This window comes from Mesoplodon densirostris, chromosome 4 (genome assembly GCF_025265405.1).
Source record: "Mesoplodon densirostris isolate mMesDen1 chromosome 4, mMesDen1 primary haplotype, whole genome shotgun sequence".
Taxonomy (NCBI): domain Eukaryota; kingdom Metazoa; phylum Chordata; class Mammalia; order Artiodactyla; family Ziphiidae; genus Mesoplodon; species Mesoplodon densirostris.
Genome location: NC_082664.1, coordinates 1524239 through 1551552, shown reverse-complemented (window position 1 = coordinate 1551552; position 27314 = coordinate 1524239). Strand labels below are relative to the sequence as shown.

At 50.0% G+C, this 27314-nt stretch overlaps 1 protein-coding gene across 5 annotated transcripts in view; it reads right to left on the bottom strand.

Annotated features, from left to right (window-relative positions):
• BRF1 (BRF1 RNA polymerase III transcription initiation factor subunit) overlaps window positions 1-27314 on the bottom strand; it is a 71490-nt gene that overhangs the window by 36807 nt on the left and 7369 nt on the right. For 3 of the 5 annotated variants that reach the window (XM_060095530.1, XM_060095531.1, XM_060095532.1), the window contains exons 2-3: window positions 25889-25969; window positions 7102-7275 (exon numbers count right to left, since the gene is read on the bottom strand). In XM_060095530.1, the coding sequence (XP_059951513.1) occupies window positions 7102-7275; window positions 25889-25969 (255 nt within the window). Of the gene's footprint in view, window positions 1-7101; window positions 7276-20153; window positions 20289-25888; window positions 25970-27314 lie in introns of those variants that run through there. The other 2 variants (XM_060095534.1, XM_060095533.1) reach the window with 2 other exon arrangements.

Sequence of the window (27314 nt, the reverse complement as noted above, 5' to 3'; positions counted from 1 at the left end):
CTGGTTCTTTAAGAAGGCTGATAAAAGCGCTGGTGAGGGGCCTCCCTGGTGGCGCAGTGGTTGAGAGTCCGCCTGCCGATGCAGGGGATACGGGTTCGTGCCCCGGTCTGGGAGGATCCCATATGCCGCGGAGCGGCTGGGCCCGTGAGCCATGGCCGCTGGGCCTGCGCATCCGGAGCCTGTGCTCCGCAACGGGAGGGGCCACAACAGTGAGAGGCCCGCGTACCGCAAAAAAAAAAAAAAGCGCTGGTGAGGCTGTAGAGAAACTGGAACCCTCGTACACTGCTGGCAGGAATGCAAAATGGTCCAGCTGCTTTGGCAAACAGTCCAGCAGTGCCTCAGAGTTAAACACAGAGCTCCAATGACAGCTTATATGATTCCACTTACATGAAATGTCCAGAACAGGCAAACAGAGAGTGGCAGAAAGCAGACTGCTGCTTGTTTAGGACTGGTGGCATGAGAGACACGCTTTCTGAGGCGGTGACAATGCTCTAGCGTTGACTGTGGTGATGGTTGCACACTTGTGTGCATGTAACTGAAAACCAGTGACTTGCACAACATAACGGGTGAATTTCATCTCAACAAAGCCATTACCAAAGAAAAGACTAATAAAACTGGCAACCCCCTAGCAACATGGATCAAAGAAAAAAAAGGCAAAATTACAAACACAAGACATGACAGAGGGGTCGTCACTACAAGTGCCGCAGACACAAAAGAGAAACCGGGAATGTTAAGGATAACTTTACTCTGATACATCTGGTCTCTGAAGTGACACAGACAAAGCCTTTGCAAAATACAACCTAGCAAAACTGGAATGAGAAGCAGAAAGGCTGGATAGTTCCACATCTACTATAGAAATTGAAGCCACAAGTATGATCTTACCACAAAGAAAGCTAAAGGCCCCGATGGCTTCACTGTGAGTTTTCCCAAACATTTCAAGAGGACACAGTACTGGTCACTGCTGGCCTGCCCAGGGTGCAGAGCACGAGGAGGCACCTCCCAGCGGTGCTGGGGCGAGCACGACTGCGACACACCCAGGTGACGAGGACACTGCAAGAACACAGGCCACCTGCACAGCTCCACCCAAAATATCAGCAATACCTGGAGAGGGTAACTTGGCATGACCACATCTGGGTGTGAAAGGGTGGTTTAACCTTAAAAATCAGTCAGTGTGGTGGTCCAATGGTTAGGACTCCAAGCTCCCTCTGCAGGGGGCCCAGGTTGGATCCCGGTCGTGGAACTAAGATCCTGAAAGCCGCGTGGCATGGCACCCCCCCCCCAAAAAAAATCAGTCAGTGTAATTCACCTCGGTGCAGATTAAGGGGAGAAACCCCACATGATGATCATACCAATACATACATAGACGACTCAACACCCTTCACTATAAAAGCTCCTGGCAATTAGGAAGAAGGAAACACCTCCAACCTGTTACCTGATAAAGGCATCTTAGAGCAGACGTCTAAGGCAAAGGGCTGGAAACGCTCTCCGGAGCCAGGACAGAGCCAAGGACGCCCCGCCCCCCTTCACCCCTTCACACCCCACAGGGCACCACAGGCGTGCAGACAGCCAAGAGAAACACATGACAGGCATACAGATCAGAAGGAAGCAACTAAAACTGGCAGCAGACACAACTGTATACATTAAGAAAACAAAACAAGAGGGCTTCCCTGGTGGCTCAGTGGTTAAGAATCTGCCTGCCAATGCAGGGAACACGGGTTTGAGCCCTGGTCTGGGAAGATCCCACATGCCACAGAGCAACTAAGCCCATGCGCCACAACTACTGAGCCTGCACTCTAGAGCCCGCAAGCCACAATGACTGAAGCCCGTGCGCCTAGAGCCCATGTTCTGCAACAAGAGAAGCCACTGCAATGAGAAGCCCACACACCGCAAAGAAGAGCAGCCCCTGCTAGCCACAACTGGAGAAAGTTTGCATGCAGCAACGAAGACCCAACGCAGCCAAAAATAAATAAATGAATAAAATTTTTTTAAAAAGAAAACAAAACAAGAGATCCCAAAGTTCAATTAGTAAGATTACTCACTGAATTTTGTATTTTTAGATATAACATCATCATGAAAAGATCCCGCCGAGGGCTTCCCTGGTGGCGCAGTGGTTGAGAGTCCGCCAGCTGATGCAGGGGACGCAGGTTCGTGCCCCGGTCCGGGAGGATCCCACATGCCACAGAGCGGCTGGGCCCGTGAGCCATGGCCGCTGAGCCTGCGCGTCCGGAGCCTGTGCTCCGCGATGGGAGAGGCCACAACAGTGAGAGGCCCGTGTACAGCAAAAAAAAAAAAAAAAAAAAAAAAAGATACTGCCGAGAGCTGGAGGGCAGCCAGGACGGGGAGGCTACCTTCCATGCAGATGCCCAGCCCTGGCCTCGGCCCAGGATGTGCCTGCTGGACCGCAGGGTGTGCCCATGCTCAGCATCACTGGACGCTGGCAGGCAGGACACACTGGCCAGCAGGTCACAGAGCTCCAGAGGCCCGAGGCTGGCCAACACTGGGCGGTCCTCTCCATGTCTGCCTGTCGTGGGTTTGAATCTGCAACTTCCTCTTGTGCCCAGTGAGGCTGAGGGCCTGCTGATAAATGCTAATCAGCCACCCTGAGGCCTTCTTTTGACCACATACTCTCTGCATGATACCATAGATACATAACATCGTATTATACATTCGCCCAAACCCACATAATGTACAACACCAAGAGTAAGCCCCAAGGTAAACAAACCATGGACTCTGGGTGATGATGAGGTGTCACTGTGGGTTCACCACTGGTAACAATGCACCGCTCTAGAGGATGTCCATCCTGGGTGATGCTATGCACATGTGGGGACTGGGGGCTATGGGAAATCTCTGTACCCTCCTCTCAATTTCACTGTGAACCTAAAACTGCTCTTAAAAATAAAGTCTATTTAGAGCTTCCCTGGTGGCGCAGTGGTTGAGAATCCGCCTGCCGATGCAGGGGACACGGGTTCGAGCCCTGGTCCAGCAAGATCCTACATGCTGAAGAGCGGCTAAGCCCATGGGCCACAACTACTGAGGCCTGCACACCTAGAGCCCGTGCTCCACAACGGGAGAAGCCACTGCGATGAGAGGCCTGCGCACCACAACAAAGAGTAGCCCCCGCTCGCCGCAACTAGAGAAAGCCCGTGCGCAGCAACGAAGACCCAACACAGCCAAAAATTTAAAAATAAATAAATAAATTTATTTTAAAAAAATTCTCTTCAATTCTTAGGTTGTCCCTGGGAAGGGAAGCAGAGGGGGAGGGGCGGAGGGAAGCAGGTAATGGTAGGCTGGGGAGAAGGGAGTCCCCAGCTGCACTGCCCACCAAGAAAGAAGATCCCCAGGTGAACCTGAGGAGAGGGACTGAAGCTCAGTCTGGAAGCCGCCCCCCCCCCCCCCGCCCAGATCTGCAGACTAGAACCCGCTGTTAACAAGACCCCAGGCGTCTGAAGCCTGGGAGAGAAGAAGATCTGAAGGTCGCGGTGGGCAGGACACGGCTGTGGCCGCGGGCATGCTCTACACAGAAAGGGTGACAGGTGACAGCAGCCTCCTGGCCTAGACCACTGCTGGGCTCACCTGCTCATACACAGGCCTGCTGGCAGCTCAGCTGGCACCCAGTCAACACCAGAGACTTAAAAACTAGCTGCGGGCCAAGACGCACCTCCCACGGATGTGTCTCACGAAAAGCTGCGATGGGACTTCCCTGGTGGCGCAGCGGCTAAAGCTCCACGCTCCCAGTGCAGGGGACCCAGGTTCGATCTCTGGTCCTGGAACTAGATCCCACATGCATGCCACAACTAAACGTTCACATGCCACAAATAAGGAGCCCACGAGCCACAACTAAGGAGCACGCCTGCCACAACTAAGACACAGTGCAACCAAATAAATAAATAAATAAATAAATAAATAACTTCCCTGGCAGTCCAGTGGTTAAGACTTCGCCTTCAAATGCAGGGAGTGCGGGTTCAATCCCTGGTCAGGGAGCTAAGATCCCACATGCCTCAAGGCCAAAAAAATCAAAACATAAAACAGAAGCAATATTGTAACAAATTCAGTAGGGACTTTGAAGATGGTTTATGTTAAAAAAAAAAGGGGGGGTTCCCTGGTGGTCCAGTAGTTAAGACTCTACGCTCCCAATACAGGGGGCTCGGGTTCGATCCCTGCTCTGGGAACTAGATCCCGCATGCATGCCACGACTAAGAGTCCGCATGACGCTACTAGATCCCACATGCCACACAGAAGATCCCACGTGCTGCAACTAAGACCTGGTACAGCCACAACAGATAAATAATAAATAAATAAGTATTTTAAAATACATAAATAAATAAATTTTTTAAAAGCTGCAGTAACAATCTGGACACACAGCTCGGGAAGACGCGCTGGCTGGGTCACCGGCCTGGCAGCAACAGGGGTGTCTGCTCACAGCCTGAAAGTTTCTGCCAACTGCCCACACAGGGACGGACGGTCTAGAGAGCAGGTCTCTCCTCAGCCTGCCCGGGCGAGGGCTTTACCCTCTGTGGGTCGGGGCGGGGGGGGGGGGGCGCGCGGAGGGGAGGCGCTGTCTGCAGGGCCGGTGCAGCCCCAGGCAGCAGAGACAGCAAGGCAGCCTGGGGCAAGGCGAGGAGAGTGAATGAAGCCTTCAGACGCGCTCTAGGGGCTCGGAATGTACACGAAAGGAAGGGTGGCGGCACTGGCGGCGGTGGACACAGCAAGCCAGGCGGCCAGGAGGGTGAAGGAGCAGGAAGCGGGTGGGAGCCCAGGCCTGGCCAGGGCGAGTCTGGGGACGCCGCTGGGGGATGGGGGCAGGGGAGTGCCGTCAACCAGAAGAAGACAGAGAGGACCGTGTCACACTTGTGCCCCCCCCGCCGCCCCCAAACGGCCATCCTGAGGGGACCACCGGCAGGCCCACCAGCCAGAGCGCTGGACTCCCCGCACTCCGCTGTCTCATCTCTTAACAGCTTCACAAGGTCAAAGTCAGGGCCACAAATGCACCTGTTCAACGTGTACACTGCAATGGTTCTTAGTCTATTTACAGAGCTATGCAAACACCACCATAATCTAACTTCAGGACATTTTTATCCCTTAAAAAGAAACCCCCCCAACCCCCGCCCCCATCACCACCCCCAGTCCCGGCACCCACGGATCTGCTCTGTCTGGATCTGCCTCATCTGGACGTTTGGTATTCAGGGAATCACACAACGTGCGGCCTCCAGTGCGGCTCCTCCACGGGGCGCCGCGTCCAGGGTCACGTTCCTCTGCAGGCGGCACGCCGCTCCACCGTGTGGGAGGCACCCACCCCTAGGGTGTGGGCCAGCGGGGGCTGCTGTGGGCCGGAGGGGCGGGGCTGCTGGGCCCCCGCTCACGCTCCTCCACCCGGGGGCGGGGCCAGGTCTGGACCCCGGACGAGGTGCCCGCCCCTTCGCCCCATTGGGGCGGGAGGAGCGCGAGGCAGGGACCGGAGCGGCAGCGTCTCCAGAGCTCCGCCCGCCCGTACACCTGTGTAGGCGCCCCGACCGCCCCTGCGGCCTCCGCGGCTCCGGCTCCGGCCCGGGCCACGCTGAGCAGGCAGAGCGGGGCCCTGACCCGAGCGCCCGCACCTCCCTGCAGCCCCCCGGCTCCCCACCCCGCCTGAGCCAGGCCGGGGCAGGCCTCGCCGCGGGGCAAGGCGGTGACCACGGACGGAGCTCCACTGCGCCACCTCGTGGGGCCGCCAGGGCGCGCAGTTTCATCCCTTCAAGCAACAAACGCTCCTTTTATGCTGAAACGGTACCTTTCAAAAACTGAAAGACATTTTAATGAAAGATTCTGATATTGAGGGTCGCCCACCCACGCACACTGTCTCCAGGGCCCTTCCAGCACTCCATGCAAACGGGAGCGACGGCCAGGCCACCCGCCATCGAAGAAAGCCTGCGCGGCACACTGGAAGGAACAGCAGGGGAGGAGAGAGCTCAAAGAGGCCACCGCTCCCACGAGAGCCTCGCAGGGCCGCCTCACAAGGAAGGGTGCGGAGAACACGGAGCTGCTCCAGCTCAAACCATGAAAGCAGAAACGCAGGCCTGGCTGGAAGATAAACTCTCCCAAAGCAGAAGGTAAGTAAGTGGGAAACAGGAAAGGAGACCAGAAGACAGGTCAGCAGGGCAGCAGAGTGAACAAAGAAGACACAAAGGGAGAAGCCACAGTGACTCCAGAAGCCGGAGACGGGAGGCCACGGGGGAAGGGCCGCTGGAGGCACGGCACGTGGACCTCTGAGCCTGAAGACAATCAGGAGGTGCTACAGCCCGGAGAGCACTGCAGCCGTCCCACACAGAGGACCCAGAACCAGGGCATCCAACTGTTCCACAGGCGCGCGGGACGCAGGAAGACTATGGGCACCACTGTCCAAATGCTGGGGAGAACAATCTGCAACCCAGAATCCTGCCAGACTATCCCCAAAGCTTGGGCAGAAGGAAAACCACAGGAGGTCAGATGCTCAGAGGCGCCCGTTCTCAGAAGCCACGGGGCACGTGCTGTCACATAAGACGAGGACACAGGGCCAGGAGCGTGGGTCCTGCAAGGAGAGGCGAGGGGAGAAGAGGCTCGAGGAGGCAGCGAGAGCAGAGGCCCAGTGGAGGGGCCAGGAAGCCCAGAAGGCGGGGCCAGAACGCCCGGAAGGCGGGGCCAGGAAGCCCCAGAAGGCGGGGCCAGGAAGCCCCAGAAGGCCCTCTTCAGGAAGGCTTGGTGGACAGAGTTCCCGACGCACGCCAACGCCTGCAGGGCAGCCGAGCGTCCCAGGCACAAGGGGCGAGCAGAGGACCGTGCTCTCGGAGGAGGCGAGGCTGGGGAGGAGGGGACAAGGTCAGCAGCCCCTCGGGACACCGGCCTGGCTACAACTGGCCAACCGCAGGAAGGTGCTGAAGAGTCCTCCCCAGGGGCCGAGGGGGGCGGGCACCCAGCTGCCCAGCTCCTCAGTCTCTGGAAGTCTCGGATCCGTCCAGACGGTTAATCCAACAGGGTGCTCCAATTAAACACAAACACTAAGCTACTGGGACACAGATCCCGACAGCAGAGGGAGGCTGACCAAGAGCCAAGACGGGTCCTCCAAGAGGCCCCCAGACCAAAGGATACGCGGGGTGCCTTCTGTCCGGCACACCAGGTAGAGGCAGGCCGCGATCACGTGGGCCATCTTCCGGCCACGGGTCAGGTGCTTGCTCACGGCCATCTTGAAGAAGTTGAAGGCTGTGTCCAGGCAGTGTTGGTTCAGCTGCAGCTGGTTCCCCAGATGATGGATCTGACGCCTCCCTAGGACACAACATGAAACGTTACCGCGGGTTCCCAACTGTCCGTTAACTGACAACTTTGTTAAAAATAAAAGGGTCACACGACCGCCTCAGCAATTTGAGATGGAGAGTGAAGATTTACCCTTTTCCTTTTACACTTTGAAGTTCACTTTTTGCATGGGTTCCAGTAAAATTTTATGTATGGACACTGGATGCAAATTTCCTATTGTTTCACGTGCTGTGAGACGCTCTCCTCCAGGCTGGAGTGGCATCAGGTCCAGGCCCAGGGGGCAAGGGCCCTTCTCAAGGGCCCTGAGCTCAGTGTGTCTGGAAAGGGCTCTGTGCTGGCCGGCCAGCCTGGTGCTGAACACCATTAAACAATATGGCCAGCAAGTTCCACACACTCAACCTCAAACGCCCTCTCCCCATGGGTGAGCTCCCCAGGCTCTGCCTCCTGCTCCCACGGCCAGGGGGTGGGTCACGCCCACCCAGCCTTCCCTAAGGCCCCCACGCCAGCCTCGGTGAGGCCACGGGCAGCAGAGGCAGATTCGGGGAGGGAGGGGCGCAGGCCCTCGCACGGCCAGGATGTCAGCTGACCCGGGCCACAGTCTGCGTCCACACCTCTTCCTGAAGCAAGGCCTTCTCAGAAGCTATGGGCCAAAAGACAGCAGCAAGAGAGGAAGCAGACATGCTGCCCACACACCAGCGGGTCATCGTGGGCCATCCAGCAAGCGGCAGCGCGTTGCCCTCGTGAGCCGGAGCATCCACAGCTTCCTACGTCTCTGCTCCAGGCCCAGCCCACACCCACCTCCATGTGCCGTGTTGGCACGGCGGGCAGACAGGTCCCAGCACAGACTCCAGTTCCACCCAGCGTCCTTGGCACCCGAGACCCTCTCTCCTCTGGCGAAGGCTGCCCTACACTGGGACGGGGACCTCTGCTTCGCCCACAGAGAGCTAAGAGCCGATTCTGCTGCACTCTTTGACAAGGACCATGGGCTCAGGGAAGCGAGGGCGGTGTGGTGTCTCCTCCAGCCTCGTCCGCTGACGGTCTGGCCCCCACACCCCACACACGCCAACACTGACCGCCGGCCAAAGGTGGGCACCCAGGAGCCAGCGCCCCGGGGAGCTGGCCACAGGCATGCAGGCTGGCAGCCAAGGGACGGGCCTGACGACCATGGCATCAGGCAGTCAGCATGTCCCAGAAGCATCCTTGCCCTTTGTGGCCCTGCTCTCTCGACCCCCCGCAAAGCTCGCCTGGAGCCCGCGCAGCTCTGAGGCCTCTGGTCAGGCTGCAGTGACGAGGGACCGCGCTCAGCGTGCCAGAGCCGAGGCCGGGGGACAGCTGACAGACACACTGACCATCTGGGCAGGAAGACAGGAAGGCTGGGCAGCGGCTGCCCGTCAGCACTGCATGCTCTCACACCAGACACGCCCGACGGACGAACGCGGTCCACCCCGCAGCCCAGCCAGCTCAGAGGTAAACGGGGCGGCTGACAGGAGACCTGCTCATGCCGGGGGCTCGCCCCCAGCCAGCTCTTCGGTGCGCGTTTGGGAGCTCCCACAATGGAAGGTGAGAGAGAGGTGCTCCCCAGAGGAGCTCACAGGGGCCAGGACCCACCCCACCCCCCACACCACGGGCCAGGGTCCCCCCAGCAGCCTGGGGGACTTGAAGTTATTACAGTAAGTTATAACATCTCTATTGCGATATAACTCACGTACTGTAACATATGCCCACTTAAAGTGTTTATAGGCGAGTGGTTTCGTACGCTCACAGAGTTGTGCGGCCCTGACCACACTTGGGTGCATTTTCATCACCCAAAAGGAAACCCTGCACCCACCGGCAGTTACTCCCCACCCCCCAAATGAGTTTTTATTTCACGCAAGTCCAGCAGCACAGTTGGCAGACTGAACGAGTCATATGGCGCAGGCGTGTGCACAGCTTTTAAATGCACAAAGATGGTATTAACAAATGCAAACTCATGTAAAACAGACTCCTGATTAACCAACCACAGCTTCCTCTCCTTGGAATAGTAAATGAATGCAAAAAGGCAACGCACTAGCACATAGGGTGTTCAAATTTTTGACATTTTGTAAAAATAGGGCCTGCTTCTCCCTTCGAGACGGTGGCCAAACAGCATCCTTCCAGGACTGTGGTGATGGCAGAGAGCACGAGAATGAACACAGAGCAGCACGCGGGCAGGCAAGTGCCCCGGGAACATGTGGAAGGAGGGTCTAACCTGGCCCAGCTCAAGAAGCTAAGCCACGACACCACAGGGCTTCCCCCGGAAGCCTCCCTCGGGCCGGAAGGACCTTCACAGTGCCAGCCGGGCCTGTGCAGCTGGCCCGACTCACAGTGCACTAGCATGTCACACCCGTTCCCATGCAGCGACACACTAGAAGCCACTCCCATGATCATATCCAGGGGCACTCAGAAGCCAATGGGTGCCCCAGGTGGGCTACAGATGTAAAGAGTTCAATTTAAGACCCACATTCGTATAAACATGAACTAACAACTGAGAATCTGTAGAAAACGCCAACATGAAGAGAGAGAAACACCAAGCTCCACAAGCAGACTGCTAACAGAAGAGAGCTTTGCAAGCCCCATCATAACCTCAAAATATTAGAAAGATGTCAATTCATAGAAATGTATGAATAGGCTGTAATTAAAAGGACACAGTCCGGGGCTTCCTTGGTGGCACAGCAGTTAAGAATCCGCCTGCCAATGCAGGGGACACGGGTTCGAGCCCTGGTCTGGGAAGATCCCACATGCAGCGGAGCAACTAAGCCCATGTGCCACAACCACTGAGCCTGTGCTCTAGAGCCCACGAGCCACAACTACTGAAGCCCGTGCGCCTAGAGCCCGTGCTCTGCAACAAGAGAAGCTACCGCAGCGAGAAGCCCACCCATGGTGACGAAGAGGAGCCCCCGCTCACCGCAAATGGAGAAAGCCCAAGTGCAGCAACGAAGACCCAACACAGCCAAAAATAAGTAAATAAAATAAAGTTATAAATAAATAAATAAATAAAAAGAGAGCTAGGAGTTGGAGGAAGGGACCCTCCCAGAATGCAGCCCCAAAGGAGAAGGGCAGCTGCCAGGTGACAAACCACAGAGGGAGGCTCACAGCTGACATGGGCAGGCCTCTCCCTGCAGACAGGGAGCAGACTTCTAGGCAAGAAGGATTATTAGAAATAAAGAGGGCATGGGATAAGGACATATGAACACCACCGGAAGAAATAACAGTCCTACAGTGTGGAAATTAATAAGGGCAACCTCGCTTAAAACGGAGGCGGGAAGCCCTGAAGGGGGCGTTCCCACACCAGGCCCTCCTTCCCAGCTTGCTTTGCGCTTCTGGGCAGGAAGAAGCTGGTGCTGCCCCGGGAAGAGGAAGGAAGCTTTTCTCCCGGCCCAGCAACAGCCCAGCCAATGAGAAACTGCCGCACCCTCAACTCTCACTTTCCTCCAATGGAGACTGGAAAACCTTCAAAGCAGCCCCGCCCAACTTCCTCCCCGCACCCCACCCCCCATAAAGGAAGGCTCCTCTCCACTGTTGCAGGACTTGCCTGTGGTTTGCTATAGCTTGCGGGTCCCGAACTGCAACTCCCCTGCCTCTCCCGAGTAAACTCATGTTGCTGGTAACGTAACTGGCTGTTGTATTTGAAAGTGGGCAACAGTATGGACTTAATAACTTACCTTCAAAACACACAAAGTAAAACTTGACAGAACTAACAAGAAAGGGACAAAGCTACCTGACAGAATTCCGAAGACTCAAATGGTGCAGAGATGAGGGCCTTAGCACAAAAGGCGCTGCTGCAGGAAAGAACTGCTGAGGGCCACTGGGAGCAGCAGGCAAGACTTCAAGGAGAAGCGGGTATTGCACAGCCACAAGTTCCTCCCTGCAATCTTCCAGTAACGTGCACATTAACATCCCCCCTCCCCAGGGAGGTGGACTCAGTTTCCCTCCCCTGTCTGAGTGCGGCTGGACTCAGTGACTTGCTTCTAAGGGACAGAGGATGGAAAAGAAACACGTGAGGGCTTCCCTGGTGGCGCAGTGGTTGAGAGTCTGCCTGCCGATGCAGGGGACACAGGTTCGTGCCCCGGTCCGGGAAGATCCCACATGCTGCGGAGCAGCTGGGCCCGTGCGCCATGGCCGCTGAGCCTGCACATCCGGAGCCTGTGCTCCGCAACGGGAGAGGCCACAACAGTGAGAGGCCCGCGTACCACAAAAAAATAAAAAAGGGAACACATGAGACATTTTGTGGAGGACCCTGGCAGTGATCTAGGCCAACATCACCAGTGACAAGTCACATGACCTGAGGTAGCCCTGCTATGGGGCAAAGAGAAAGGCGCCACGTCTCTGTGGGATCTCCTCCCAGAATCCACAGCAAACTCAAACTGAGGAACCTTCTATAAAACACCCACCCAGGACTCTTCCAATGTGTCCAGGTTGGGAGAAACTGTCACAGATGGGAGGAGACTATGGAAGGTGAGGCTACATGCAGCCCAGGAGCCCTGACTGGACCCTGAAGCAAAGAGGGCATGAGTGGGCAGACCGGGACGGGGAGCCAGGTGTGCAGCGTCGTCAGCAGCCCTGTGCCACGTGCCACACCTTCTCAGCATGGATCACTGTGCCAAGGTTATGGACCATGTCTGCGTTAACGGGAAAGCTGGGGACCGGAATGCTCAGGGTGCTATATATGCAACTCTGCTGTAAGTCTGCAAGTCTGACACTATTTTAATAAAAACTTTAAAAAACCCCCACAGAACTAAAAGGAGAAATAGCTACCTCTAACACAACATGGTAAATCAACTATACTTCGACAACAACAACAACAACAAAAAACAAACAAACAAAGAAATAGCTATCTCAAAACTTGGAGGTTACAGCTAGACCAAAGCTTAGAGAAATGTACAGCTTAAATGCAAATATTAGAAAAAGAAAGCCTGAAAAACTGATGAAGTTTCCAACTTAAGAAGCCAAAAAATAATGAACTACACAGAAGATGTGGAAGAAAGGGAATAATAAGGAACAGAGCCCAATCAAATAGCAAACAGACAGCAGATCAACAAAGCCAAATTCACTCTTTGAAAAGATTAACACAATTGCTAAATTAATGAATTCCTAGCAAGATAAATCAAGAAAAAAAGGGATAAAGCATAAATTACTAATGTCAGGAATAAAAGGAGAACATCACTAAAAATCTAGGAAACACATTAAAAGCATAAGAGAATATTATGAAAGACTATGACAAAAAATCTGAATTTGAATTACTGAAACAGATATTAAATTGAAAAGCACATCTTACCAAAACTGACAAGAAGAAATAGAAAATCTAAGTGGTCCCAGTAAAATCCTATTTAAAATTGTCCTGTTAAAGAAATGTATGTGTAATTAAAATCTCCTTACAAGGAAAACTCAAAGCCCAGATGGCTTCACTAGTAAATTATTCCACACATTTAAAGAAACAGGTAAATCACACATAGCTCTTACAGAGAACAAAAAAAGAACAATGCATCGAGACCCAATGAGATTTATTCCAGAAATGTGGGGTGAGCTTCACATTCACAAAAGCAATCAGTGTAATTAATTACAATAACAAAATAAACAGAAAAAATATATAATCATTTCAATAATACAAAGAAGCATGTGACAAAATGCTAACATCATTCTCAGTAACAGAGAAATACTGACCACTTCCCATCACTGTCAGGAATCAGACAAGAACACCCAATCCCACCATTCTACTCAGCACCTCACTGGAGAGTGTAGCAACACACAGCAATAAAAATGTAACAAAGCCCTGAAAATAAATGATGACCATAAAGACGGGAAAGAAAGAAGCAATAATGTCTAGTCCCAGACCACATGAGTGTTAATGAAGGAGAGACTTTATAAACTATTAGATTTCATAAGTAAATGAAACAGTTCTCCGCAAATTGATCTATAGATTCGATGCAATCCCAATCAAAAAACCGGCAAGTTTCCCCTTGGAAACCAACAAGCTGATTCTAACATTTATTTTGAAACGCAAAGGAGCTAGAATAGCCAAGACGATCTCGAAGAACAACAACAAAGCTGGAGAACTTACACTACCACGTTTTCACTGGAATGCCCAGTAATCAGGACAATGTAGCACTAGCTCAGGACAGACAGACCAACTGACAGCAGTTAAAGAGTGTGTCTGTGGTGTCTTACCAGAGTCTGGAATTGACTCCTCCGTCTATGGTCACTTTATTTATGGAAAATGGACCAATGCAATTGACTAGGAAAGAATGGTCTCTTTGATAAATGGTGTTGTAACAACTGGATCTCCACAGTGAAAAATGCAAACCTCGAGGGAGCAGATCAAGATGGTGGAGAAGTAGGACACAGAGCGCACCTCCCACAGACACATCAAAAATACATCTACAGGAGCTTCCCTGGCGGTCCAGTGGTTAAGACTCTGCGCTTCCACGGCAGGGGGCGCAGGTTCGATCCCTGGTCAGGGAACTGAGATCCCACATGCTGTGAGGTGCGGCAAAAAATTTTTTAAAATAAAAAATAAAAAATACATCTACCTGTGGAACTCTCACAGAACATCTACTGAATGCTGGCGGAAGACCGCAGACCTCCAAAAGGGCAAGAAAATCTCCACGTAACTGGGTAGGACAAAAAAAAAAGGGGCGGGGAAGAGAGAAAGGAATCAGGACAGGACCTTGCCCTGGGAGGGAGCTGTGAAAGAGGAAAGCTTTCCACACACGGGAAGTCCCCTCACTGGTGGGGAGATCTGTCAGGACAGAGGGGAGCGCAGAGCAGAGAGAGACCTGCACAGAGGATCGGTGCCGACAGGCTCTCCACAGTCTGAGACACCCGTCCACTGGGGCCGGCAGGGGCTGGGTGCTGAGGCTTGGGCTTTGGAGGTCAGACCCTGGGGAGAGGACCGGGCTTGGCTGCACGAAGACAGCCTGAGGGGGCTGGGGTGTGGTGCGCCACAAATGAGGGAGTCCAGGAAGAAGCCTGGGCCCGCCAGAGAGGCAGGGTGCCGCTGTTGGGGGGCACACAAGGAGAGGAACAGGCCCACCATAGGAGCTTCTTTCTCCATGCTCTCACGCAGCAGGGCACCGCCTGCAAGAGCTCCAGGGGTGGGCGCTAGTCGCTGCTGCCATCTCAGGCTTCAGAGGCAGTGCGGGCCAGCGCTGCCGAGGGTCCTGTGAGCAGGTGCAGGTCACTGCCCCCACCTTCCCAGAGCGTTGGCAGCCCACCACTGCCAAGGGTCCCTCAACCCGGCGCCAACCACTGCCCCATCTCCCCAGAGTACTTGCAGCCAGCTGCCTCCACCAGGGACCCATGACCAGAAGCCAACTGCTGCCCCGCCCCCCTGGGAGCATGCACATGGGCCACGCACCTGCACGCCCCTATCAAGGGGATAAAGGCCAGCACATGCTGAAGAAGGAGACAGCAAGCATCCAAACCAAGAACAGCCCTCATGCCAAAAAAATATTAAACCCACACAAGCTACACAGAGACGCTCCGGCATATAAATAGCCCTCTGAGACTACAGTAGATATTTGTTTCTCCTAAACTCACAGAGCAAGAGAACCATAAACAAAATGAATTGGCAGAGGAAGCACTCTCATTTAAAAGACCAAGAGAATTCCCCTGGAAGAACAAACAGGGAAACCTCTTCAGTCTAACAGACACCAGGTTCAAAAAGTCAGTAATGAAAATACTGAAAGAATTAAGAAAGGCTATTGACAGAAATGCAGATTACTGTAAAAAGGAACTAGAACTATAAAGAGGAGCAAAGAAAAATTAGAAAATTCATTTGCTGAGACAAAAGCTGAGCTAAAGGCAGAAAAGCAGAATGAATAATGCAGAAGAAAGAATAAGTGACCTGGAGGACAGAATAGTGGAAATTACCCAATCAAATCAGCAGACAGAAAGCCAAATGAAAAAAATGAAAGCAATATAAGAGACATATGGGATAATATAAAGCAGGCCAATCTACACATACTAGGGATTCCAGAAGAAGAAAGAGAAAGGGGGATTGAGAATGTGTTTGATGAAATTATGGCTGAGAAATTCCCAAACCTAAAGCAGGAAACAGATATCCAGATACAGGAAGTATAGAGGGTCCCAAACAAGATGAACCCAAACAGACCTACACTAAGAAATATTATAATTAAAATGACAAATGTAAAGATAAAGAGGATTCTAAAGGCAGCAAGAGAAAAACAAGAGTTAATTACAAGGGAACTCCCGTAAAGCTATCAGCTGATTTCTCTGCAGAAACACTGCAAGCCAGAAGGGAGTGGTAAAATACATTCAAAGTCTTGAAAGAAAAAACTCTGCAACCTACTGTAGAATACTCTACCCAGCAAGATTATCATTTAGAATAGGAAAAATAAAGAATTTCTCAGACAAGCAAAAATGAAAAGAATACAGCAATTACTAAACCTATCCTGAAAGAAATATTGAAAGGTCATCTCTAAATAGAAAAGAAGCAAGAAGATATAGGAAGGAGGAAATCACAATTGGACAGTAAATCACTTAAATTATCCAGTAAACAGATCAAAAAGAAAAAAAAACCTATTTGTGAAAGCAATGATAAACACAAGGAACAGCAAAAGGATAAACATGAAGATGTAAAAAGGGACATCAAAATCATAAAATGTGGGGAAGGACAGTAAGAAAATGCAGATTCTTTTTCTTTTTCTTTCTTTTTGGAATGTGTTTAAGCCTATATGACTATCAGTCCAAAGCAAGCAGATATAAGGCGGCGCTGACACACTTGAAAAACAGGGCAACCACAAATCAAAAATATACAACAGATTCACGAAAACCAAAAAGAACACAAGCATGAAAGGAAATCATCAAACCACAAAAAGAAAAACAAAAAGAAAGGAACAAAGAAGAAACAAAGAATCAACTGCAAAACAAGGTCTGAAATGGCAATAAATACATATGTATCAATAATTACCTTAAATGTCAATAGACTGAATGCTCCAATCAAAAGACACAGAGTGACAGACTGGAGAAAAAAACAAGAGCCAGGCTTCCCTGGTGGCGCAGTGGTTAGGAATCCGCCTGCCAATGCAGGGGACACGGGTTCGAGCCCTGGTCTGGGAAGATCCCACATGCCGCGAAGCAACTAAGCCCGTGAGCCACAGCTACTGAACCTGTGCTCTAGAGCCCGCAAGCCACAACTACTAAGCCCATGTGCCACAACTACTGAAGCCCATGAACCTAGAGCCTGTGCTCTGCAGCAAGAGAAGCCACCAAAATAAGAAACTCACACACCACAACAAAGAGTAGCCCCCGCTCACCACAACTAGAGAAAGCCCATGCGCAGCAACAAAGACCCAACACAGCCAAAAATAAATAAATTTATTTATTTATTTATTTATTTATTTTTTAAAAAAACACGAGCCTATAACACACTGCCTACAAGAGACCCACTTTAGGGCAAAGGACACACACAGATTGAAAGTGAGGAGATGGAAGTGAGGGGATGGAAAAAGATATTTTGTGCAAACTGAAATGACAAGAAAGCGGGAGTCACACTATTCATATCAGACAAAATAGACTTTAAAACAAAGGCCATAAGGAAAGATAAAGGACACCATATAATGATAAAAGGATCAATACAAGAAAAGGATTTTACACTCATCAACATATATGCACCTAATATAGGAGCACCCAAATACATAAAACAAATACTAACAGAGATAAAGGCAGACAGGATAGGACAATAATAGTAGAAGACTTTAACATCCCACTCACCCAATGGACAGATCTTCCAGACAGAGAATCAATAAGGCAACAGAGGTCCTAAATAATACAACAGTTAGACTTAATTGATACTTTCAGGACATTACATCCAAAAAAACCCCACCAGAATACACATTCTTTTCAAACGTACATGGAACACTCTCTAGGACTGACCACATACTAGGGCACAAAACTAACCTCAACAAATTTAGAACTACAGGAATTATTTCAAGCGTCTTCTCTGACCAACATGCCAATGAAACTAGACATCAACCACAGGAAAGAAATGAGGAAAAAAAAGACTACAGAAGACTAAATAACATGCTACAAATACCTTAAGACAGACAACAATGAAAGCACAACCATACAAAATCTATGGGATACAGCATAAGCAATTCTTAGAGGGAAGTTCATAGCAATACAGGCCTTCATCAAAAAGTAAGAAAAGTCTCAAGTAAACAACCTAACCTACCACCTAAAAGAATTAGAAAAAGAAGAACAAACAAAACCTAAAGTCAGCAGAAGGAAGGAAATAATAAGGATCATGGAGGAAATAAATGAGATAGAGATTTTTAAAAATAGGAAAAAAAATCAGTAAAACCAAGAGCTGCTTCTTTAAAAGGGTAAACACAATTGGCAAACCTCTGGCCAGGCTCACCAAGAAGAAAAGAGAACCCAGATAAACATAATAAGAAATGAAAAAGGAGAAATCTCAACTGACACTGCAGAAATACAAAAAAAAATAAGAGAATACTATGAACAATTATACACCAACAAATTTGACAACCTAGAAGAAATGAACAACTTTCTAGAAACATACTGCCCACCAAAACTGAATCAAGAAGAAATAGATGATTTGAACAGACCAATCACTAGAAGTGAAATAGAATCTGTTAAAAAAACAAAACAAAAACCTCCCTACAAACAAAAGTCCAGGACCAGATGGCTTCACAAGCAAATTCTACCAAACATACAAAGATGAATTTATACCAATCCTTCTCAAACTCTTCCAAAAGAATAAAGAGGAGGGAACACTCCCAAAGACATTCTATGAAGCCACCATCACCCTGATAGCAAAACCAGACAAAGACACCACCAAAAAAGAAAATGACAAGCCAATATCTTTGATGAACACAGATGCAAAAATTCTCAACAAAATATTATCAAACCGAATCCAATAACACATAAAAAAGATCATACACCATGACCAAGTGGGATTTATCCCAAGTTCACAAGGATGGTTCAACATTCACAAATCAATCAATGTAATACACCACATTAACAAAAGAAAAGTCCAAAACCACATGGTCATCTCAAATGATGCAGAAAAAGCATCCGACATGATTCAACATCCATTCATGATAAAAACTCTTACCAAAGTGGGAATAGAGGGAACATATCTCAACATAATAAAAGCCATTTATGACAAACCCACAGCCAATATAATACTCAACAGTGAAAAGCTAAAAGCCTTCCCGCTAAAATCTCAAACAAGACAAGGATGCCCACTCTCACCACTTCTATTCAATGTAGTATTGGAAGTCCTAGCCACAGCAATCAGACAAGAAAAAGAAATAAAATGTATCCAAACTGGAAGGGAAGAGGTAAAACTGTCAATACATGCACATGACAGGATACTATATATAGAAAACCCTAAGGACTCCACACAAAAACTACTAGACCTAATAAATGAATTCAGCAAAGTAGCACGATACAAGACCAACATTCAAAAATTGGCTGCATTTCTTTACACCAACAATGAAATATCAGAAAAGGAATGTAAAAAAACAATACCTTTTGAAATAACACCAAAAAAACCCTATATATATATATATATATATATATATACACACATATATATGTGTATATATATATATATATATATATATATATATATATATATATATATATATACACCTAGGAATAAACCTGATCAAGGAGGTAACAGACTTATATGCTGAGAACTATAAAGCATTAATAAAGGAAATTAAAGAGGATTCAAAGAAATGGAAAGATATCCCATGCTCTTCGATTGGAAGAATTAATATTGTTAAAATGGCAATACTATCCAAAGCAATCTACAGATTTAATGTGAACCCTATCAAAATACCCATGACATTTTTCACAGAACAGGTACAAATAACCCAAAAATTTTTATGGAACCATAAAAGACCCAGAATTGCCAAAGCAATCCTGAGGAAAAAAACACAGCAGGAGGCATAACTCTCCCAGACTTCAGACAATACTGCAAAGCTATGGTAATCAAAATGGTGTGGTATTGGTACAAACAGACTTACAGATCAGTGGAACACAATAGAGAGCCCAGAAATAAACCCATACACCTACAGTCAATTAATCTTCGACAAAGGAGGCAAGAATATAAAATGGGAAAAAGACAGTCTCTTGAGCAAGTGGTGCTGGGAAAGTTGGACAGATGCATGTAAATCAATGAAGTTAGAACACACACTCACACCATACACAAAAATAAACTCAAAATGGCTTAAAGACTTAAACATAATACATGACACCACAGGGACTTCCCTGGTGGTGCAGTGGTTAAGACTCCATGCTCCCAATGCAGGGGGCCTGGGTTTGATTCCTAATCAGGGAACTAGATGCCACATGCATGCCACAACTAAGAGTTTGCATGCCACAGCTAAGGAGCCTGCATGCTGCAACCAAGGAGCTGGCGAGCCGCAACTAAGGAGCCCGAGAGCTGCAACTAAGGAGCCCGCCTGCCACAACTAAGACCCAGCACAACCAAATAAATAAATAAATAAAGGACATGACACTGTAAAACTCCTAGAAGAGATCATAGTCAAAACATTCTCTGGGGGCCTCCCTGGTGGCGCAGTGGTTGAGAGTCCGCCTGCCGATGCAGGGGATACGGGTTCGTGCCCCGATCTGGGAGGATCCCATATGCCGCGGAGCGGCTGGGCCCGTGAGCCATGGCCGCTGGGCCTGCGCATCCGGAGCCTGTGCTCCGCAACGGGAGAGGCCACAACAGTGAGAGGCCCGCATACCGCAAAAAGAAAAAAAAAAAAAAAAAAAACATTCTCTGACGTAAATTGTACCATTGTTTTCTTAGGTCAGTCTCCCAAGGCAATAGAAATAAAAACAAAAATAAACAAATGGGACCTAATCAAACTTACAAGCTTTTGCACAGCAAAGGAAACCAGTGGTAAAGAATCTGCCTTCCGGGCTTCCCTGGTGGTGCAGTGGTTGAGAGTCTGCCTGCCAATGCAGGGGACACGGGTTCGAGCCCTGGTCTGGGAAGATCCCACATGCCGCGGAGCAGTTAGGCCCGTGAGCCATGGCCGCTGAGTCTGCACGTCCGGAGCCTGTGCTCCGCAACGGGAGAGGCCACAACAGTGAGAGGCCCACGTACTGCAAAAAAAATAAAAAATAAAATAAAATAAGTAAAAAAATAAAACAAAGCCTGCGCGCAGCAACAAAGACCCAACACAGCCAAAAATAAATAAATAAATAAACAAATTTATTAAAAAAAAAAAAGAATCTGCCTTCCAATGCAGGGGACTCGGGTAGATCCCTGGTCAGAGAATTAACATCCCACGTGCCGCGGGGCAACTAAGCCCTCACGCCACAACTACTGAACTCATGCACCTCAACGAGAGAGCCCATGTGCCGCAAACTACAGAGCCCATGCGCTGCAAACTACAGATCCCATGTGCCACAACTAGAGAGAAGTCCAGCGCCACAACAAAGAGCCCAAGCACCACAAAGAAAGATCCTGCACACCTCAACAAAGATCCCGCGTGCCACAACTAAGACCCAATGCAGCCCAAAAAAATAAAATAAATGTTAAAAATAAAGAATGTAAAAAAGTATTTTAAAAAAAAGAACACACAAGGCAGCCAAAATTGGAGATGCCAAACGTCCATGGATAGGAAAAGCAGATAAATAAGTTGTGGTATATTCACAAATGAAATCCTACATGGCAGTAAACAAACTGCTGATATACACACACCAAAAGGACATTCTCTGTGATTGTCATTGTCTGAAGTAGAAAACCAAGTAAAACTAATCGACAGTGGGGAGCTTCCTGGGGTAAAAGAAACATGCTCAACCATGATCTGAGCCCAGGCCTTAAGTCATACACATTAATCAAGCAATTCACTTAAGGCTGGTATATTTTACGCACTTTACTATACATACGTTATACCAAGAAAAACAGACAAACCAAAAGAACAGAATAAGAAGTTTCCCTGAGAAATGTCTCCCATGTGAAAGGGCTCATCAAGTCAGTGACCAATGCTCCAGCCTAGAGGCATTTCAGAACTTCAAAGATAGAGAGAAAACCCCAAAAGGTCCAAGTTAAGAAAGAAAAAGAGAGTGAGACGGAAACTCAGATTGGACCAAATCCCCTCCCTGGCGCCCAGGATGCCCTTTCCACGCTAAGTGGGGCGCCCGCTCCAGCCCCTCCCAGGCACCCAGAGGGAAGACAGAGTCCAGGGCTTCTCTCTCACTGAGCTGCACCTCAGTTGGGACCTGAGCACGTTCCCAATAAACCAGAGAGGCCCAAGAGAGGGACCTGCACGGGCACCACACCTCCAGGGAGGGAGGGGGGCCAGGAGGCGCAGACCCCCGCGTGAACGGAGTCACAATCCAAGCCGTCTGTTCCTCTCCCAACTCTCTTGTTTTCTAAGAAAGGCACCCAAAACCTAACACAAATAGTAACAGCTGAACTTAAATCTATAGATTTCAACCCAACCCAACAGACTGGGGGCAGGTGGTGGGAAGTGAAAAGACAGGAGTCTTCCCCAGGGGAGGACAACAGGCCAGCTCCGGTCCGGTCCAGAGAAAAGAGGCGCCTTGTGGAGAGATGGCCCCCCTCGGTCCCTGCGGCCCCCACCCACACAGAGACAGGACGATAACACCGGGGGAGGCAGCCGAAGACAGGAGAGGACACCTGCCACGGTGGGCGGAGGGAGGGCCAGACCCTCCTCAGGGGCCAGGCCACTGACCGCTGACCCCAGGCAGGAGCCCCCGGGAAAGGTGTGAGGAGGAAGACAGACTAGGCTGCTCCCCAGGGCTCTGGGCTTCCCCAAACAGCTGAGTGGGCTCCACCTCGGCCTCAGACCTTACCGAGCCCGTTCCGAGGAGTCCGTGAGTTCTGCTTTGATTTTGTACTTAAACCAAGGGCTATTTAAAGTTTTTTTTAAATTAGGTGGGTTATTTCTCTTTCTTTATTGCTAGTTTCCAGTTTTACTGCCATGAATATGTCTGCATGAATGCTGCTGTTTACAACTACAACTGATTTGAGTCCCATGTACCACCTATTCTAGGTTTTTGGAAATATATACGTTCTTTTTGTTTTTTTTTCCATTTATTTTATTTTTATTTATTTATTTATTCATTTATTCATTCATTCATTCATTCATTTATGGCTGTGTTGGGTCTTCGTTGCTGTGTGCAGGCTGTCTCTAGTTGCGGCAAGCGGGGGCTACTCTTCGTTGTGGTGCGCAGGCTTCTCATTGCAGTGGCATCTCTTGTTGCCGAGCACAGGCTCTAGGTGTGCGGGTTTCAGTAGTTGTGGCACATGGGCTCAGTAGTTGTGGCACATGGGCTCAGCAGTTGTGGCTTGCAGGCTCTAGAGCTCAGGCTCAGCAGCTGTGGTGCATGGGCTTAGCTGTTCCGCAGCATGTGGGATATTCCCAGACCAGGGCTCGAACCCGTGTCACCTGCATTGGCAGGTGGATTCTTTTTTTTTTTTTTTTTTTGCTGTACGCGGGCCTCTAACTGTTGTGGCCTCTCCCGTTGCAGAGCACAGGCTCTGGACGCGCAGGCTCAGTGGCCATGGCTCACGGGCCCAGCCGCTCCACGGCATGTGGGATTTTCCCGGACCGGGGCACGAACCCGTGTCCCCTGCATCGGCAGGCGGACTCTCAACCACTGCGCCACCAGGGAAGTCCGGAAATAGATACATTCTCTATAGGGAATAAACTTCTTCATGTGCAGAAGATCTTAAAGTCAGCCACAGAGAAAAAGAAAGATTATGTGATAGCACCAGCTAGAAGAAAGCAGGTGGAACTAGGCCAATACAAGTGGGATTGAAGGCCAGAGCACTACTTTAGCAATGGAGGCTCAGGCTACCAGCCAGGAATAATTGTGAATTTGTGTTCACTAAGGAGTTCCCTGGTGGTCTAATGGTTAGGATTCCGGGCTTTCACCACCGTGGCCTGGGTTCAATCCCTGGTTGGGGAACTGAGATCCTGCAAGCTGCACAGCACGGCCTAAATAAATAAATAAGTTTGTATGCGCTAAACTTGTATACACATAGTCTTAAAACAGGCAAAACAAAAGAGCAACAAAACTATGGGGAGAAATGGACAAATCCACAATCATCATGGAGATCTTAATATGCCCTTTCAGTGACAGACAGACAAGCAGAACCAAAATCAGTGAGCACTGGGAGGAAATCTGACCCAAGTGACATGTACAGAACACCCCACTTTTTGCAGAAAAATATTTTCAAGTGCCCGAACTGACTGTAATTGACCATATGTTGGGCCATAACGCAAGCGTCAAATCATTTCAAAAGACCGAAATCCAACAGAGTCTGAGCTCTAAACACAGAAGACTCGAGCTGGAAGAGTCAACAACACTAATAAACCCACGGGGTCAAAGGAAACAGCTCAATGGAAAATGGAAAACACTTTGATGCGAGTCATAAGTAGAAGCCCACCACCTGCCCTCACGGTAGTCAGCCGACGTGGGTGTCAGCCCTACTGGACTGGGGAGTTGCTGGCCGAGTCTGTGTTGGCCACTCCCATCCACAGCAGCAACAGGAGGTGGGTCCTCGGGAGCCAAGGAGAAGGTGACCAGCATATAGGTAAGGATGCTGGACCTCACCAAGCCCATCTTCCCAGCGTGCAAGTGAAGATCGTGGGGCTTAGGGACACACCCAATACAGAGGCACTCTTATGTGCCATAACATCCCTGACAGCGTCCTCACAGAGTGTCTGAAAGGTCCCAGCAGAGGGTGTCCCTGCCTGAGCTGACCACAGCCAACATCACACTTAATGGTGAGAGACTGGACGCTTCCCCTGAAATCAGGAATAAGACACCTGGATTCACCGTGGTGCTGGAGGTTCTAGCCAGGGCTATCAGGGAAGAAAATTAAAAGGTGTCTAGCGCTGCCCTGGTGGGGCAGTGGTTGAGAGTCCACCTGCCGATGCAGGGGACATGGGTTCGTGCCCCAGTCCGGGAGGATCCCACATGCCGCGGAGCGGCTGGGCCCATGAGCCATGGCCACTGAGCCTGCGCGTCCGGAGCCTGTGCTCCGCAACGGGAGAGGCCGCAGCAGTGAGAGGCCCGCGTACCGCAAAAAAAAAAAAAAAGGTGTCTAGATTGGAAAGTATAGCAAAACTCTATCTATTTTCAGATGTCGTGATCTTATATATAGAAAATTCTCAGGAATCCACTAAAAAAACTATTATAATATGTGGGTTTTTCAAGGGCTACAGGATACAAGATCAATATACAAATACCTCTCATATTTCTATACACTGGCAACAAACAACCAAAAAATGAAATGAAAAAAGCAATTCAATTTACAATATTCAAAAAGAATAAAATACTTAGGAATAAATTTAGCACAGAAATGTACAACTTATACTCTGAAAACCATAAAAATTGTTGAAACAAATTATGGAAGACCTAAATCAATGGAAAGACATTCCACGTTCAGGTTTCAGAAGACTTCGTCTTGTTAAGACGGCAATACTCCCCGAATGGATCTACAGAGTCAATGTAATCCCTATTAAAATCCCAGTTGGCTGCTTTGCAGAAACTGACACACTGAACCTAAAATTCATATATAAATTCAAGGGACTCAGAATAGTCAACAAAACAATGTTCAAAATGAAGAACAAATTGGGAGGACTCACACTTCCTGATTTCAGAACTTGCTACAAAGATGCAGTAACCAAAACAGTGTGATACTAGCAAAACGGCAGACACAGACCAATGGAACAGAGGGGAGAATCCAAACCCTCACGTTTATGGTCAACTGACTTTTGACCAGGGTGCCAACTGAATACAGTCTGTTCAGCAAATGATGCTGAGAAAGCTGGATATCCACATGCAAAAGAGTGAAGTAGGGCCCTTACCTTACACTAGACACAAAAACTAACTCAGAGTGGATCAAAACCTCAACCTAAGAGCTAAATCCATAACACTCAGAAGGAAACATAAGCATAAATCTTTGCAATTTGGATTGAATCAGGCAATCTTTCTTATGACACAAAAAGCACAGGCAACAAAGGAGTAAACATACGGCACATCATCAAAATTAAAAACCTTTGTGCTTCAAAGCATACCATCAAGAGTGAAAAAAACCCACAGAATGGGTGAAAATTTTCTGCAAATCATATAACGGATAAGAGAGACTTGTATCTAAAACACATGAAGAATTTTTACAATTCAATAAGAAGACAAATAACCCAATTAAAAACAGGCCAAGGTTTGAACAGACATTTCTCCAATCTGATGTGGACTGGGACGGTTACAAAATACAACAAAAATGGCACCACACATCAAACTGCTATAAATTTGTTTTTCCTGTGCTTATCGCGACTGAAACTGTAACAAACAGGTGTGGGCCCGTTAGGGTCCAGAGACCTCAGAGTAGCCCTGGCAGAGAGCCCCTGCAGGAGGCCCAGGGCACTGGAGGGCACACAGGCAGGGTCCTGACGACCCGGGGAGGGGACTCCGCCAACAAGTCCTCCCAGAAGTGGGGCCTGCACTGGCTTGGTGACAAGGATGGGGGGGGTCACGGCAGGCTGTCACTCCTATCCTTCGTCCCACATCCCTGTCCCGCCTCAGGAGCCCACCCTCTTCCAGCAGCACCCACGGCGGGAAGTACCGTTCTGCAGGGTCTGTGCTCTTGACTCCTTTCCCAGGTTCACGTGGAAGCCGCCGCCCAGGGTCGGGGTTTTGCCGGCACCTAGAGACACAAATGAGACTCATGAGCAGAGATCTGTGTGAACAGCCATTTCGTTGCATCAGTGTCTCTGGAGCAGGATCGGGGCAGGAAGCAGCAGCGAGCATCCCGCAGCACCACTCCCACCTCTGCCCTGCTAACAGGGTCGTGGCCTTGACCTGGAGCCGAGGGCGAGGACCATGCCCATCTACATTCTCTAACCATGTCCCAGAATAGACTGTCACACAGCTCTCCAAACTACAGCCCAGGCCCGGCCCGGCCCGGCCCGGCCCCTAACCTTGGCCCTCTGCGGGCCCTGGGCCAGCCAATTCACATTTATGATCGCATCCATCTCCCGGGGGTGGGGGGAGGGGCGGAGGTGGGCTCTCGGAGGGCAGGAGCCAGTCTGCAAGAGACGCCTGCACCTCCACCCATCTGTGTGCTGCCCGCTCACAGAGCGGCAGCCTAGGAAGCCCTGGACCCAAAGCGTAGCCGTAGCTGCACCTAGGGGCGCTCTGTTTTGAACTTCCCACCAGCTCCAAGCCTCCCCAGGACGTCTCACGTACTCCACTCTGCAGGGCTTCAGGGCGGGGACTTCTGCCCTGATACCCTGTGAAGACAGCCAGGTGGACACCCGGATTGTTCACCAGACTTACAAACCCCAGCGTTGAAGCACGATCTTCAAACGAGCACCGCGCTAAAGTGAGGGGCGCAGGCGGCCAAGCACAGGCCAGGGGGCGGGAAGCGCTGCGCATCCCACAGGCCAGTGTGTCTGTTACAAAGTACAGTGCAAAGGATTAGAGGCTCCTGAAGTTAGGGAACACGACCTCACACTGTTAGCCTCGTGGGGGAGGTAAGGGTGCAGGGCCTGCTGGAGGATGAAATGGAAACTCAGAAGTGACAGGGATCTGGGAAGCCAGATCACTGAAGTCCGAGAATAGGCCCCTGAGGAAAACACACGGCCCACCTCCTGGGGCCAGTAGGGACCTCTGGGTCATCCAAAGGCCAGCTACCAGCACAGACAGCGGAGAACAAGTCGGCCTTCAGCTTCTCTGGGACTGCAACCAAATCCCAAACGAGTACTAACGAGATTCTTTAAAGATCTCAGCAAAATGATTCTAAAGTTCAGCTGGGAAAAAAAGAAATAAGATTGGCTAAGAAGACTTTGAAATGAGCAACAAGTAGGCCTGGCTGGGCAGTTAGTGGGCTACGAGTAGGTGGAAGTAGCCGGGAGCACAGCAGGGGGCTGGCTGGCCGGTGGCCCCAGCACCCAGCGTCCCCGCCTCAGCAGCTTCCTTGGGGCTGAGGCCCAGGGCTGGGCAGTGACCCCCACCAACTCCTGTGGTCCGACAGTGGGGTCTAAGCGCCG